This window comes from Aethina tumida, chromosome 3 (genome assembly GCF_024364675.1).
Source record: "Aethina tumida isolate Nest 87 chromosome 3, icAetTumi1.1, whole genome shotgun sequence".
Taxonomy (NCBI): domain Eukaryota; kingdom Metazoa; phylum Arthropoda; class Insecta; order Coleoptera; family Nitidulidae; genus Aethina; species Aethina tumida.
In genome coordinates this window covers 29,805,402-29,823,312 of record NC_065437.1, presented here as the reverse complement: position 1 = coordinate 29,823,312, position 17,911 = coordinate 29,805,402, and the positions used below count along the sequence as shown (strand labels likewise).

Here is a 17,911-nt window from a genome sequence, read left to right as displayed (position 1 = left end):
TAAAAATTGGTGGTGGTTGGCTTTACGGTTTGGGTCTAAATAAGAACATAAAAGTGGCTAACTAATAAAATCTCTCATCTATTTTTCCACACCATTTTGATTTTATCTGGATAAACGACGCTTCTTAAGATACGTGTAGTATACATCCCGGATTATATTCACTAGATGAAATTTAATGAGGAAATTTTACCACCTCATAAATTCGTTATTTTATTATTAATTAATATTTTTATTGCACCAATAATATTTTTGTTTGGAAAAGTACTGAAACTTTCTTGGGACGATCATAATACACCTATACTTCATTAAATTTTTATTGTCTGTATTAATTACAAAAGTTTGTGGGAAATAAAGGAGGGAATTATTTTGTCACGATATTTACCAGATTACAATAATTTAAAAGTATTATAATTTAAGGTGTCTAGCAACCAATAATATTGTCATATGTACTCAGCATTAATTAAGATGATTTATTTTCATGACGTTATGCAGCTGCGCTTCCTGAATTATTCAAATCATAAATATACAGTTAATTCTTAACTTCTTCGAATTAGATTTGAAATGTATTCGGGTGGTGAAAGGATGAAGACATTTACGGCATTCAATTTTAATTGGACTGGCACACTATGGAGGTTGTAATTTTGCTTCATCAAATATTAAGTTTGATGAATTATTTCTACTTCGGAATGGAGTTTGGTATTGGCTACATTATTTACAACCGTTTTGTAACTGAATCTCTGATTTAAATTGAAAATGTATAAAATTTACCCACACATTTGTATCATTCAACTAGTGAGTAATTAAAACCAGTAGTTGTGGCAATGTCAAATACTATTTAATTGAAATTATCTTTGGTCGTACAAAACACTAAACTGTGGCAGTAGTTGTTGCTGTCAAAATGCTAATCTGCTTATAAACTAAATTATAAAATAAGTTACTAATTACATGGAAATTAATTGCACACTTAAATTAGACATGTAAAAATGGGACGGCAAGCAAAGTCAATTGCTGGGATGAATTTAAACCCTTCTGATACGTACAAGTTGACTTTGTTTACAACACTATCTAAACATTTACGTTATCCTGAGGGATTTTCCTGTTGCGGACTTTGAGTGATGCCGGCATCATTATCTGCTGAATTTGTTGATCTATTTGTCGTGGTCGATGACGGCCGACCGTATAAATAACTTGTTCCTCGATAACCGTCGTAGGAATCCCAAGGGCGATAACTTCCTCCGTATCTGCAAGAAAAACATACTTGAAGACAAATTGATACTTATTATCTACAAAATTGATATAGACAAAAAACTAATGATTATAAGTGTGCATTAACTACTTGACTTGGCTTGGCGATATATCAGATTCCTTCACGATTGTTATTGTTTTCAATATTCAATATTATTATGTAGTTAATGCATCGATAAAAGCTTAATTGATTACATATAATTAATACTCCTGAGAGTTTGACGTATGCAATTAATTAAGCTGAGGCTAGAGGGCATTCTATTTATAGAACCGTTGAACATAAACTTTGAGGACGTAATTTGGAGTAGAATAGTAGATAAATTGCATTTCACTTGCTTTTATTGCTGATATAAATTACACGGAATGAAAGAGAATTATTTTCTGTTTGTTAAAATATCTATCCAGTGTATACATTAAGTCATTATGTATTGATGATTTACGACCTGCAATATATTATTTATTATTTATACGAAATCCTTCAAGCTGGAAAACACTTATTTTATATATAAACCAAGCTTTCATCTGTGTATTTATAGATTTTGAACTATAATGTGATTAATAATTTGTAAGCCAATTATCCGATTATTCCCATTCACGAATGATGTTGTCTGCAATCATATCTCAAAATTAATGTTCTCTAAGTAGAAACTTAGTTGTTGCAGGGCGTTTAGTGCACATTACGGCTAAAAGGACCGTATCCAAACGAGTCAGGGGGTCTTAGTAATATGCACACCGCACCCTGGCACTATTCTGCGGCGCAAGATAATGTTTAACCAAAATTTAACGTGCTTACAGGGGTCTTGTAAATTATAAATAAGCCATCGGATTCTAAACTTCAGCCGCAAAACAATATATCACCAATAAAAGCCCTACATACCGGCTTAAGCTGGCAAACGCCACTTTACAACGTTTAATTTATAATCGGGAAGCCCTTTTTTTTCGAGGGCACATTTATTTTACTTATATACTGATTTTCGGCTTCACGTTCTTAAATAAAAAGGGTCATTATATATTTATAATGTGGGCATTTGCACTGTCCGTTTAATCCCACTGTTCCTTTGTAGTCGTGCATAGTGGAAAAAAGCCGATGTGAAACACATAAATCAGTACCACAAACGGTAAAAAATGGGGCGCTTATTTATGTTTTTGTTTTACATGGGAAACAATCAATTTTGTAATTACACAATTGGCAATGAGTGATTTGACCCTTTTTGCCACGGAAATGTAGATTTAGTTTTGCTGATTAGTTGCCGCTAATTGATGTCAGTGTTTCGAAAATTTCATGGCCTTTTATTAAAATTAATATCTAGAAAAAGTTATGACAATGACCGACAAGCACTACACAGCAATTAATTATGAGAAGATATTTCACGGAAATTGTGAAACATTCTTAGAAACGAATTATAATTTTCATGTAATTTATTCCGTGTAAACAAAGCATAAAAATATAAATATTTATGTCTATTTGTACATTTTAATTATATTTTAATTATAGTTTCATACGAGGGAAATCCCAAAAGTTCTCGACCAGTCGTGTAAATCATCAATCTTAGAAATGTCAATCGAGTGATTGGACATTTTTTATCGCAATAAAGTCAAATTTTAACAATGGATGAGACATGGATGCACCATTCCAAATCCAAATAATGGACAAAAAGTGGAGAACAATGTCTAAAGAACGAGAGATAACTGGTTTCTCTTCATCTGATGGTAATGGTGTCACTAGTTCTGGATATCCAAAGGATAATTTTCATTGATTACCAAGCAATGCTAAGAAACCATCAACAATGAGTGATCTTGACACAGATGAAATTAAGAAAAATAACACCTTTGGCAAAAAACAATGTGTTATTCCATCATGAAAGCCGATTCCCATATTTGTTGTTGCTGTAGCCAAAATTATAAATAATTCCATTACTTCCTCATACATTTTATTCGTGACATTTAGCCCCGTCAGCTATTTCTATTCCTAAACTGTCGACAGTTTGGAGGAAGTCTTTGCGGTAGATGAATATTTCGAAGAGTTCGACGTTTTTCACTTTATACAATATTTTGAAACTATTTAATATTCATGGGTTAAGTGTGTCGAGCTAAAAGAGGTCTGATGAGAAATAATAATAATGAGATGAATGAATAATCAAAACGATGGACTAAAAGAGGAGAACCCATTCCAAATAAGGCGAAAGCAGTTGCGTCTGGAAGAAAGATGATGGCCCCAGTTTTTTCTTGGATGAACACGGGATAATTTTTGCTGATTATTTTCTGAAATTTTTTGGATGCTTTTGGGTCTGATTTTGTACATTCACACTTTTGTTTATAATTTCCTGAAAATGTAAACGATAGATTTCAATTTGGTGTATATGCAATGTAAATCACTGACCCATTAACAAACACTCCATGATTTTTTCCAGTCAAAGGCATTGAATTATTTTCGGTCATTCAGTCGATTTTTTTTCGTAATTACAGCATGGATTTTCACTCACAGCCATAAAAAAATATAACTGTGAATGTGTACTTCCTAGAAAGTACTTGGTGATTTGCATGTAAACGGCGAACCTTGATTTTTGGAACATCGATAGCATCTCTCCAAACAATCCTCTTCCACGGACCGTAAAAAAATATTGCGCCAAATTTATTTGACGCGGTCAAGGTCCGCGTGCACGAACCAAAAATTTTTAATAAAGCAAATATTTCACGTTCAATTTCCCCCCCGAACTACTCCATTGACATCGCCGCACAATTGCGAGGTGTCACCATAATTTTGAATTATTAATGCCCGGATTACCGGAAATATGAATGTTTATGATTTTTCATAGGTCGGCCGTTACAACGTTCCGACCGCAGCAAACAACGACAGAATTGAACCAATTAAAAAAACATGCGAGTGAATCAGCACGTGAACCTACTTCCGTCCACTCTTAAAATCACCGGATATTCGTCGGAAAAAAAAACATCGCCAGTTTCACTTTCAGCGTTCAGCCTCATTCATAATCTGGCGATTTCAAGTCGGATAATGACTGACCGACGGGGGAAAAATTATTTGCATATAATATTTCGTGTTATGAAACTAACGGATTGCGATGTGCTTTGCACGTTTGGAGGACCTTCGAACTCGCGGACATTCACACAATTGTAAACACCTGTGGAACTAGCGACTAATAACTTTTTTAAATGGAATATTATTAATGTAATTATGGTAAATAGTTATTCACGCTAAATTTATTCATATTACTCGTTTGTTTGTTATAATTATTAAATCAATCGTTGAGGCGAAAATAAGCAAAACACTATTAATTCATTTTAAAAATTAAGTAACTTAAAACTTTAACGATTCAGGATAATTAGAATAATCAAATATGTCGTCAATCATTATAAACTATAAACAAAGTAAACTTCCAATACGTAAATTTAAAATGCCAAAATTTTACAAAATAAACTACACAAAATTGTAATTTATGAGTTTAAAATTATGTTTAATCTTCCACGTTTTTAATTAAACGAGTTATTCACGAATAAGAACATAAGTAGGGAGATAAAATGTTGTTATTAGTTAAACAAAGAATATTTTTTCAAAGTTTACTCAAAGCTCCAGATATTTTTATTGACTGATTACTATATAAATACTTACTCTAAGAATAGATTTATTTTATGAGTAAGAAAAAATCTTGATTTTATATTTGTTTACTTAAGAAAGCTTTTTATGGAAGCAACTGGTATCACTTTCAGAAGACTAAACTATTCAGATATAAATTCACGATAAATAAATTTTGTTATAATTAATGAAACAATCGTTTTACAATAAGTAAAACATAATAAATTCATTTTAAAAATGTTTAAAACTTTAACCCTTCAGCATAATCAGAATAATTAATAGCGTCATCAATCATAATGTTGGTGTAGTCAAAATAAGCTTAAGAATAATTTAATAATAAGTTTAATCGGTAAATTTAAAATGTCATAAAATAGAAGGAACAACATGCATTTTTTCAAAATAAGCTGTATTAAATTCAAATTAACTGACGTAAATTGGTTATAATTTATGTGTTTAAAATTATGTTAAAAATAAAATATTTGTGAAGAACATAAATAGAGACATAAAAGAGATGTTATTAATTAAATAAAGGAGATTTTTTCAAAGTTTATCCTCTACTATAATTGGTTGTCTTTTAACTTGTAGTAGCTGATTAGGATTGTTTATTTTTTAAAATCGATACAATATACAAGTAAGGAATCTTTTGAGGTTTTTATATATGTTTAATTAAAAAGAATTAGCCTTAGAAAGCAACTTATATAACTTTCAAAACACTATATTATTCAAATATAAAAAAAACATAACATAAGAAATTTATTTTAAATATGTTTAAAATTTTAATCATTTAGAATAAATTAGATAATCAAAATCGTCATCATTCAATTGTTGCTATAATCGAAAATAAGTTTCAGAATATTTTAATAATAACTGTAACAGATAAACGTAAAATGCTAAGAAGGAGTAAAAAGAGGTAAGTTTTTCAAAATTGAATATTAACTGGATGAAATGATTTCCTATTTATACGTTTAAAATTATGTTAAAATTATATCTTTTAACTCAAAGCACCAGATATATTTATTGAGTGATTATTACTTATCAAAGCCACTGTATAACTAATACATAAAATACTAAATTATACAAATATAAAATAATTTTAGCGTAATTAAATTCTTTTGTTATAATTAATGAAACGAAGTCAAAAATAAGTAAAACATAATAAGTTCATTTTAAAAATCATTAAAATTTTAACCATTTAGTATATTCAGTTAAGAATATTTTATTTACTACTATAAATCACCTTATATTTTTATTGAATAATTATAATTTAATCAAGATCAAGAAAAAAATGAATCAAGTAATAAAAGAATAAGAAAATAATTAACTTCTATCTTAAAATCTCAATATTTATTTGAAACACATCACAGGCAAGTAAGCAACTTTTCGAATATTTTTGCTGATAGCATTCGTTTGTAACATATTTATGTTACGACGCCGTCAAATATGAAAGATATATTCGAAAGTCAGCCCTTTTAAATTGATGCTCCTTTGTAAAGTTGGTAATCCAATTTATAAGTTGAAATTTATAGGAATTGAAATATCAATATTAAGATAAAAGAATAAACAGAACCGTCTGTTGGCTTTCGATGTAGTCAATACAAAAATTTCTTCCCTTTTGTTTGAGTCTAATTATATTTCAATGGACCGACCTCTATAAGAGGATATGTCAATATTCGGATATTTTTGGTTGACTATCGGGACCATTTTTTGGACGTACGATCGAATGAAATAATGGTAGCATATGTGGGTCAAAAGTTCACGTCACGAATGTGCCCAAAACAATATCACATTAAAGTGAATAAGATTAAAGGCTTGCATTAATTGGTAGTTACAAATTTCAGTAGTTTGGAATTAACTGTGGCTCTCGTACAAATTTTGGTTATTAATATGCATACTGTGTATTTCAAAATTTAATTATCACAACAAAATTTATATGGTGAATATAATAGTTATTAAGGATTGCATGAATATTCTAATTCACATTCAAGGATTAACATTTAGAAGGTAAAATTTTTAAAGTCAACTGTTAGGAAGTCTGAGTGCCCTCGTCCTCCGGAAGTTTAACTTAAAGGTTTTATGTGAGTCATATGTGGAATATTATTCAAAACCGCATGCAATAAATATTTCGACTGTATAGGCACTCAATGTGCATATTTTACGACCGAAAATCTACACTAATAAAATTCGTTGCATCCACCGAGACTATATAATGCCGTGTCTTCCGGATTAATGCGATAGCTACAATACTTAATGTTTCGCTGAATAGAGATTTTCTAGTTTGGGAAGATAAAATATGCGCCATAACTCCTGTGGGTATCCCGCGGATAGTGCAGCCGTAAAACTTTAATATGGTCGCCACCTTCTCGTCTCGTTACTGGTCACCACACAACTCCAATTTTCAGCTGTATTAAAGCGATTTATCGGCGGCATAAATATTTGAATCTAATTCGCCGAAACGACTTTCGGACTGTCCGTGATCGCACGTTTTATTACCGCCCTTACCGGAGTTTATGCTGTCAATATACTACAACGTAGCCATATGTTTCAGCCCTGGCCCTACATTGTTAAATCCTAAACATTTCAATAATCATGATCACAAAAAGGCTTTTTATGTGTCCGTCTGTTGCATCAGTGCAAACTTTCATCTGAATTATATTGATTAATATTCCGGTAACTTGCCGTAACCAATTTCGACTAGCCGACTGACAAACAGTAAATTCAATCTGGAACTAACTTGATGACCTCCGAACGGTCTGACGAAAAGACAAATTCACCCGGGGGGTTTAAACAACGTGTCAGTGTGAGGATACGTATGATTATCGTGGAACATGCAACGTATTCCCTCCACGGAATCGAAATGGATTACGAACGTTTTCGGTGTACAATATTTGCGTTGGTAGTGGCTTGCTAAAATGGTTCGAGTTCGCGGTCTATAAACCGGCGATTGATAAGCAAACCCCGTGGGGTTATGCGCCAGGCAGTCCGGCGAATTATCCCGATGGGATACGGAGCAGGAATACTTTGTTAAGGAAGAAAAAACGCTTAAGTAAGGAGTTTACGTTCAGCTGAAAAGACGAACTGCACATAAAAATATCTCATTTATTTTGATTTTTTTTTTAGTTTAACTTAACGTAACCCTAAGCGTTATTTTCTGTATTTTTTTATCAAAACATCAATTTTCAGTACAATAATGAATTTTAATTATTGATAACATAATAAAAAACTGAATTTCCATGTGCATGTTTTAATGAACTTAGTTTGCAGCAGACCAAATTCTAACCCCCGATATTTTATTAAATATCGATGCAAACCAGAACGGGTATCCGTACAAAATAATTTAGTTAATTAAAAATCATTTCATTACACTGTTAATGTAGTTGCGGATTCATTCGATTTTAAGTACTGACGTGTAATAGCAATGTTTTGGCCAAATAGTTTTTTAATATAATTATGAACAGAATATGACACGATCAATACACAATTAAATAATAAAAAATGACATTTTATCAAAATAAAAACAAATTTGTGTTGTTAATAATCCAGAACACTGTACATAGTATGGTGATTAATCATGCTTTAAATATGCTATTGAATGGAGATAATTGTGTGCCCCAGTGAAAAAATTAGAATACCGTAAACAAACCTATTTTCTCTTTCAGGAGTTAACCATCTCGTCCAACTTTGTCTCTGTCCAATGCTCCACCTTTTTATACCATGAAACGTTTTTATTGTTATCAATAGTCGACTGATTTTTGTTATTAATCGTTTGAAATTTTTCCCTAGTTATATTAATTAATGTACGATTGTCGGAAGTAACTTCCACAACATCTTCATACGTGATTTTTGTGGTCCTACGAACTTGGAGTGTCCTGTAATAACACCACGACCCAAAACGAATAAAACTACTCAACAAAACTGAATCCAAATGACAAATGATAAAAACCTAAATATACGAGTGGCTGAATTTTATTAATGACACCTTCAAGCATTCATTTTGTTTTTAAATATTTAAATTTTATTTATTTTGGTATATTTTTTTACAAAAATTATTATAGAAACTGATGATTTAATGTTCAATTTTATTAAATACGTACTCATTAAACTATAGAATTATTTATAATAAAGGGTTAGTGATTATGCCATGGTTAGTCGAGTGTTATGTTTTATATTTAATAAAAGTAAAACTATTTACAGATTAATACCTTATATTCTATATCGCTATTTTGTAGTTTCATTTTTCCTTCTGCTGGGAATCACCGACAGAAGTTGACTAGTAGCCAAATTCCTGCGAAATAAAACGAACATTCACTCGACCAATAATACGAATTAACCATGTGTCTCTTGAAGGATTCTTGTTATAAAATTAAAATTCTGAATTATTAATTTGGAATATCAATATTCAAATGGAAGGTCTGAAATGCGTGCACATGTGTGTAAAGTGGACTAGTGATAAGCGTTCAATGGTCTACCACTCACCTATCCCTGTAATCATTTCTGCCGCCTCCGTAGCTCCAGCTGCTGGCATATCCTCCCCCATAAGTATCAGGTCTCGACGACGCAAAGTAATAGCCCCTTCCGCTGGTGTCAAATCCGGAAACACCTCTGTAAGTCTCATCCCATGGCCTGTAGCCCTCCCTGTCCCTGTCGTACCTGTCTCTGGTATCATACCCACGATTGTCATAGCCCACTCCCCTGTCGTAGTACCTGTCTCTGTAGTCGTATCTGTCCCTTCCCCTGTCGTATCTGTCTCTATCGTAGCGCCCGACATCATAACGATCCCTGTCGTATCTATCGTAATCGTCGTACCTCCTGTCATAGTAGTATCTGTCCCTATCCCTGCTGTCGTATCTGTCCCTATCGTATCTATCATATTTGTCGTATCTGTCTCGGTCGTACCGGTCCCGGTCGTCGTACCTGTCATACCTATCGTCGTATCCACGCCGCCTGTCCCTGTCGTCGTACCGTTTCGTGTCGTAACGATCATAATATCCCGAATCGCATCGGATGCATCTCTTGCCGACCGACGTGCCCAGCGCGTCCTCCCTGGCCTCGGGAGTCTCCTCCGGCTTGAGCGTCCGACTTAAGGGGGTGTCACCGGAAGATCCGTATCTGGCGGGATATTTGCTTTCCCTCGGGACTCGCACAAGACTCTCTGTGCTCGTGAATACGTCCTTAATAGTCAGAGTGTATATTTCGGGAATTGCAAGTAGGAGGATGACTGCCGTAACGTTGGCGGACCGGCTTGTGCCCTGCAACACAGATTTACTTAATAAATGTGGGGAATTGTGGTTGGTCGTGTTTCAATTGGTTGATGAGTTGGAACTGTTGGATTTCACCTGGGTTTATATAAGTAAGTAACCCTCGTCAAAGCAGCGGGGATTTTAATTAATATGTGTGGTGGTCAAATTGGAAATTTGATTACAAGTATAATTTATTAAATATTAATGTTAACAATACTACATCCAAATACTTTCTTGTTAGTTATATATATATATATATATATATATATATATATATATATATATATATATATATATATATATATATATATATATATATATATATATATAGATACATTGTAAACAAATAGTAAAAATAAAAATTAAATAATTTTTTTATTAAATTATTTAAATTATCAAAAAACATATTTGTAATCTTTTAAGAATTGCATATTCCATTCAAACAAGAAGTATATTTTTACTTATTGTTTGAATGTTTGTTTGTATGGCCCATTTGAAAGTGCGACACTTTCATAAAATTTGAATTTTTGTTTCGATTTTTTTCCAATTGTAAAGATTCACTTTCTTTGGTCTTCTGTGTAATTTTTTAGTCAAGAAAATACTAGTAAATTTTTTATAGTACTAACTAGACGATTGAATTAATCATCCCCATTTCGTAAAAAGAATATGCATACTCACAATTTTATGGAAAATATAAAAATGATATTCTTTTTATGAATATATTTTTTTAATCAAGAAGGTAAATTAAAGAAATAATGGAAATTATATCGGGAGAACTAAGAAAGGAAAGTTTTCGCAAATTTTATATTAGTTTAATTTTTGTATTATTAGTATAAAATTACAATATAGTTGAAAAATAAGATAATTTGCCCTTTTGACAATTTATTTCAGAAGAATCCTATTTTTAAATTTATCCACAGAATTATGATTATGTATAATTTTTTATAAAATTTAGTATATTCAGGCATTTCAGAGGCACAATTTTGATAATTTATTCCATAGACTTGGTTAAAGAAATAAATTTATAAGAAGTATGATTTTTAATTTTTGCTACTACAATTTTCTAAAACTTATTTTGGATTTTGGGTTCAAAAACTCAATATTTTATCTATAAATTCAAATTTTCATATTTTATAATTGAAAAAAATATGTATAAAAATCAGAGGAAAAATAACGAATTTTATGGAAATGTCCCGCTTTCAAATGGGTCACACTATATATTTCAAAGAAAAGCTATCAAATGCTTTCACCCGAATCTTGAGGCAGTAAAAGTTCCATAGTTGGAGTCGTGCGTGATGCTTTTTCTCAAGATTCAGACGAATAAAACTCATTTCGTTCTATATTTTCAAATATAACGTGTTTGGAACGTATAAAAACCAAAAATATGTATATATGTATATACATATATGTAAATTCTTGTACTCCTTTAGGAATTATATATTTTATCCCTACAAACAAACCAATTTTTAATAATTTAATTCTTGTGTTTACTTTAATTTGGAAATTATTATTAACAATTTAGTTTCAATTTTTAGCAATGTTGGTGTATTTCATAATAATATATTTGAAAAAAGCAATAAAATCAGTACTAGGCTAAACGTAATAAGGTAATATATGGTTTTGTTGTGTAAATAAAACACAGTTCAGCTAGATCCGTTTGGTTTTGGCATTTAGCAGAGAAATTCCTATATCATTTCACATATTAACTTTACAGTTTGTAATAAAACGAACTGTTGTAAATTGCGAAATATTTAAATTAAAAATTGAAAAATGATGAATTCGTGCAATCTGCATCATTTGTTTAGTGTTCCCAGTAGACATATTATGCAACGTTCAGTTTAATTAAAATAGAAAATGTTCTGTAATATATCAGGGAATTTGGAATAAAATGAAATAAAACACATATTTTTTCCTTTTTAAATTTTATATTAAAGTTGTTCACGTTTCCATTCCATATTAGATCATTGTCTTAATAATAAATATATATTTTTGTTTCAGATATGTGGTATGTTCAATTTATACGTACTACTTTGTCACTTAATTATGTAAATTTTACGTATATATGTCTAATATTGGAGATTTTCATGCCCCATCAAACCAAAAGCACCAGATATGAAATGAAATCTTAAATATGCTAATATCGACAATATTGCCTGCGCCTTTTCACGATATTAATGACGTAGTGTATCCGACTTAAACGTGATTATCTTAAGGTTTGTTTGCATTTGCGAATTTAATTTCCATAAGTAGACGGGCTAATTATAAATACGGCTTATCTTCCGGCACAAGGTATGCTGCAAACTTTAAACACCATTAACTTCGTAACAATTTAAATTGTCGATAACTGTTTTTGCATTGTCGCCAAACTTAAACTAAGAATCTAATTCTGAGTTACTTCTAGTTCCAGAAACTCGAACCGCAAAAAACATAATGGATTTTCTCGATATTATCCAGTTGGTGTAATTAAGTAGAGAGGAGAAGCAGTTTTATTTTATTGGGTTTATTAAATTCTAAGTTTTGGGGTGCCGTAAAAAGCGATTGAGGTTAATTCATTTTAACTAACTTTCTTAATTGAATACGGAACTATACAAAACCTCTGCACAAAGAAAACAGATACTGTCGCCCTTTTTTTACGATCTTCTAGATGGCAAGAGACTACGAATTTTATAAAAAATTAATTTTAATATTGCTTTTGGTATATTAATCGTGAAGTTGATGTAATGTGATTATTTTCTTTCTAAATTGTGTAAAATAATATTTAAAAAAATAATTTATTGTGAGATTTTTAAAATTTTAAAAAACATCGTTAGTTTTAGCAACAATGAAGTAATTAATTTTTTTTGGGTATGTTTATAACACTCATAAATTTTATTGAGGTTATTTACGTACTACTTATAACATAATATCTATAAATATAATTTAAAAATATTAATTAATTAACAATGTTAATTAATTAATTAACGAGAATTAAATAAAATTTTCTTTGATATTCATAGAAAATTAATATTTATTTATTTAGAATTATTAATTATAAAATTACCATCAACCAAATAATTCGGCTATTTAACAATAAAAAAATTACCTTAAAACACCGCATTTTAAATGATGAGATCAGTGGAACCCACAAACACTGTATCGTTAGTACACCAATAGGAAAGATAACGAAGGTCCGTTCGCACACTATCAACGCATTAAACTACGGTAACTAAAAAAGAGATCACAGGTGCGAATAGCCAACGACTAGTGAATATGGTCAACGGCATTGTCTGAGATTTATACAGCGTATCGCCGCAAATGCAGAGGATTAGGATGACTGGCCTTGTCCAGCCCCGTATGGGGGGAACCAAATCATCGTGTGGTTCCAACTAAAACATGCTTAACTTCTGAAATCTGAAAGCAACAGGTGTGTAAAACGGAAGATCGATCCGACTGGAATACATCCATCAATCATTCTGTTAACATTATTTAGTAACTGTAAATAAAAAATCGGGATGATCAAAAATCTAATCTCGAATAACGATTTTGTATAAGCCCTTTAAAACTGCACTAATGGAAATTGTAGTGAATACGTATAATAAATCATTCTAACTTGAAATTATTTATTTTAATTTATTAACATGTTCTCCATATTCATGTGTTTCATTAACTAATTGATCGGGCATAATTTCATTTGCAGTGTAATGAATTGCGTGTCGAATTAAAATCAACAATTCAATGTTTGTTGCTGATAATGAAGCTTCGAGGGATTTTGTAAGCAGGAACATAATTGACTACGTAATGAAGCGAAATTATCTGTTATTATATATCATAAAATTAGGTTTACATTGACAGATTTTGAAAATATTCTATACTGCAATTTTATTATTTTATTGAACATTCCAATCATCATAAATCATTGTTACCTCCATAACCATATTAATTTCAGATTATTCAGGCTCCAATTTTTACAAAAGCATTATCTGGAGTTTATGATTAACAGTTACGACAAAATAAGTAATGGGGAGGTGTTATGATAGATGATGGTCAACAACATTAATTCGATTACTAAATCTTAGTTTTAGCGTCATTTGTAAGATCAAAGACATCTACAAACATGTTCCTCTTGATCCTGTTGTTACAATATTCATATGGAGCATTAACAGATAATATAATACAAGAGGAGATAAATATTTATTATGATGTTTTGGGAAATATCAAGAGCCACTTGTGTTTTCAAACCTATAATGATTCCATTTCAGAAATATATACAATATTATCATCGGAACGTCAACTTTCAGTAGAACATTATCTTAATATTTTTGACACTTTGGATAAAAGCAGTAACTTTCTCATCACCGATCAAAACTTTACAGAAGAACAAACGACGAAATTGATATCGCAAACTTGGATAAGGTACAATAGTAGGATCGGTATTTTTAATTCAGGTAATCTGTTTTCTTCGCTTGATGTAAATTTGAATAGGCCGCTTAAAAGAGTTTATTACAAAATGTACAAGAATTATTGCAACAGCGGTAAATATCAGCTTAAAAGAATATTAAATTCGGTTGATATAAATTCATCTGTCCTGCGTGCTGCTTACATTAAAGAACCTCCATTTGTAATAGATATAAAATTGGTTAACAATCCCGGAATTTATGTTTCGATGCTGGATGTCCTTAGTAATATTTTAGGGATTAATGTAGAATTTGTTAACAGTGAAATTTACCACAATGAATATTTAAATTATGGCACAATCGACGAGCTAACTACACATCTTATTGATAATACCATTAATGTTGCTATTGGACATCTTCTAATGAATGGCACAGATGTAATACCATGTGAGTACGGACCTCTTTTTCGAGAAGAAAAAATGTACTTGGTAATGTTAAGCGATAAAATTAATATTAAAAGGAATGGTAAACTACTTGGAGTATTACAGTTTTCGGTCTGGACTTCTTTAGGATTTACTATGCTGGTAATGATATTAGTCGTGTATTTGTATAAAGATTTAAAAATATCATTCAAAATGTCAATAGGCGAAATTATATTTAATATATTCAAAATGTTATTAGGTGTAAGTGCCTCTTTTCCATATAAGTATTTATCTTTAAGACTGTTAATTATTAGCTATTGTCTTTTTTGTTGGAACATTAACGCTTTGTATTCAGCTAAGCTTAGTAGCATGTTAACCGTTCCTTATGAAGATATTCAAGATGTGGTGACATTGGAAACACAAAAGAACAATGTTTATTATTCTGAATATTTAGATAGAGTGACATTGCTTTCTTTTATATACCGCGTAAGAAGGACTGAAGATTTCAAGTATCAATCGAGACATATTAACAGCAATAAGACGGAAGAAGAATTATTGATGTATGTGTTGTATTCCAAGGAACATAACTGTGTTGTGATTTTTGATACCATAATATTGTCTCATCCAATTGAGGCAAAAATGTCCAACAAAATATATATTATTTTTAAGACATTTTTGGCAAGCTTTTTTATTAACAAGGATTACTATTTGAAGAGTAGTATACAATTCTGGACACAGGAATTCGTTGAGAAAGGATTGTTTGTTAAATGGTGGACCGATATTATATTTTCAAACACTATTGGTAGTAAAAATGGTGTAAGAAAAGATGAAGAAAAAAATCACCCATTAAAATTGGATTATTTTTACGAAATATTTCTTTTGTTATTTAGTGGATGGATAATAAGCTTCGTTATTTTCATTTTAGAAATTATAGTTGATTTCATTTATTCTAGAATATACAGCTTCTTGTTTTATAATAATTCAGGAGGTTTTTATGAAATTTAGAGTAAGGAAAATGAAAACCCGTGTGTTAGCTTGTAATTACCCTCCTTATTTTTAAATATTATCTCTACATCTATATCTGTTCCTTGAAATATAGCTTTTATTATTTAATATTCTTTATATAGTTAATGTAGGTATTAAAGGTGTATTAAAGTAATTCAAAATTAAACGAACAATGTTTAAAATTATCATTTTTTTTTTCTTAATATTTATGCTATGTTATTTTGAAATGCATCTTTTTATTTCAGCATTTTAAAGATTGTTGTTTGTATATTTTTTTCAGAACTTTAAAGCTTGTTAAGAGGTAGTTATGAAATAAAGCATGTCAATAGCAATATATCACAGGAAGACTTGTTAATCTTTAATTGTTAATATTTAATTGAAACACAATTAATTATAATTTTTATTAACATAATTAATAAATGAGTTTTCCACTGTTAGAAGAAAATTTCTCTGGAAAATATTTTTAGGAAAATTTATTTAGTAAGGTTATTATGAAGTTAACGATGAAATAAAACTTTTACAAATAATTAATAATAATAATGTTTTTTTAATAATCAGAGGAAGAAATAATTAATTAATTAATGTGTGTTCCGAGGAACATAAATATATTATGATTTTAATACCATATATTGTCTCATCCAATTGAGGTACAGATATTCAACAAAATATATTTTATTAAGACAATACTTTTCACAACTAAGGATTTTTATAAGGTTAGTATACAATTTTGGATTCGGAATTCATTGAAAAAGAGTTGTTTTTGAAATGATGGAACTATATTATATTTACAAATAGTATAGACAGAAAGAATAGAGCCTTTAAAAATTATTCACTGAAATTGGATTATTTTTATAAAATATTTGTTTTTTTTTATTTAATGGCGGGATAAAATTTACGTTTTTTTTTTATTTTAGAAATCGCAGTTGTTTTCATCTATTCTAAAATATACAGATTCTAAATTAAAAATAATGCAGTCATAGCTTTTATTATTGTTTGTATAATTGCACAATTAAAAAAAATATGGAAAACATGTGATTTTTCATTAAATTCAAAATAAGAGGAACATTTTGAAGTATACCTTACAAGTATTGTACCGTTGTTGATTGTGCTTGGTAAGAACGGTAATTATGGAATTATATAACAATATGTCAGAGAAAAATTACATATATATGTAGTCAAAGTTCCTTTGACGATAACGAATTTTTTAAATCAACATATTGATACAAATATCAATATTAAATTTTAAATATATATATATATATATATATATATATATATATATATATATATATATATATATATATATATATATATAAAATCTTTTTAGTAAGTTTGTTATTTGAAAAATTCACTGTAAAATAAAACTTCGCAAAAATATTTCGTAACTGAGGTGTATACAATATTCTGCAAATAAATTTATATGATTTCTTGAAATTATTGGTATTACATACGCTTTTTTATTTTATAAAAGTTTGATTAGGAGTGACAGATGGTGAAAATTTCAAGGAGCGAAAGCAATATACTCTGACAGTACATCTAGTTGTGTTATTGTTATAAAATATAATATCGTTCCATTAAAACGGTAGATTGGTTTGTGACATATCGATTGGAAATACACACCATAACTGATACAAAATCCTCATTTCGTCTTGTAAAAAATTAGCTAACTTTTCTTGTAACAGAGTAGATTCTCGATAAATTCAAAATCACAAAAGAAAAAATTATATTTAATATATTTAAAATGTTATTAGAAATTAGTACCCATTTTCCCTACAAATATTTGTCTTTAACATTGTTAATTATTGGTTATTGCCTTTTTTGGATTTATAGGATTTATCGAAATCGTGTTCCGTTTACAATTAAGATATTCAAGATGTGACGTTGGAAACTCAAAGGAACAAAGTTTACTGTTCCAAATATTTAGACAATGTGACTTACTTTCTTTTACATACAACGTAAGGAGTCAATATTTCAACTATCGATTAAAAAATATTGTCAACCATAAATTGGAAAAAGAATTAATTATGTATTCCAACA

At 29.9% G+C, this 17,911-nt stretch overlaps 1 protein-coding gene across 2 annotated transcripts; it reads right to left on the bottom strand.

The window, feature by feature from the left end:
• Positions 1 to 388: 388 nt before the first annotated feature.
• On the bottom strand, positions 389 to 13,339 carry LOC109600611 (uncharacterized). 2 transcript variants are annotated; one of them, XM_020016786.2, is made up of 4 exons: positions 13,157 to 13,339; positions 9,311 to 10,083; positions 9,037 to 9,119; positions 1,103 to 1,241 (listed from the first exon to the last, which is right to left on the bottom strand). In XM_020016786.2, exons 1-3 carry the CDS (start codon positions 13,169 to 13,171, stop codon positions 9,053 to 9,055), a joined length of 855 nt encoding a protein of 284 aa, XP_019872345.1. In that variant the 5' UTR covers positions 13,172 to 13,339; the 3' UTR covers positions 1,103 to 1,241; positions 9,037 to 9,052. The 2 variants fall into 2 exon arrangements, with proteins under 2 accessions (XP_019872344.1, XP_019872345.1); XM_020016785.2 differs by lacking the exon at positions 9,037 to 9,119 and having other exon boundaries at positions 389 to 1,241.
• Positions 13,340 to 17,911: the final 4,572 nt, after the last annotated feature.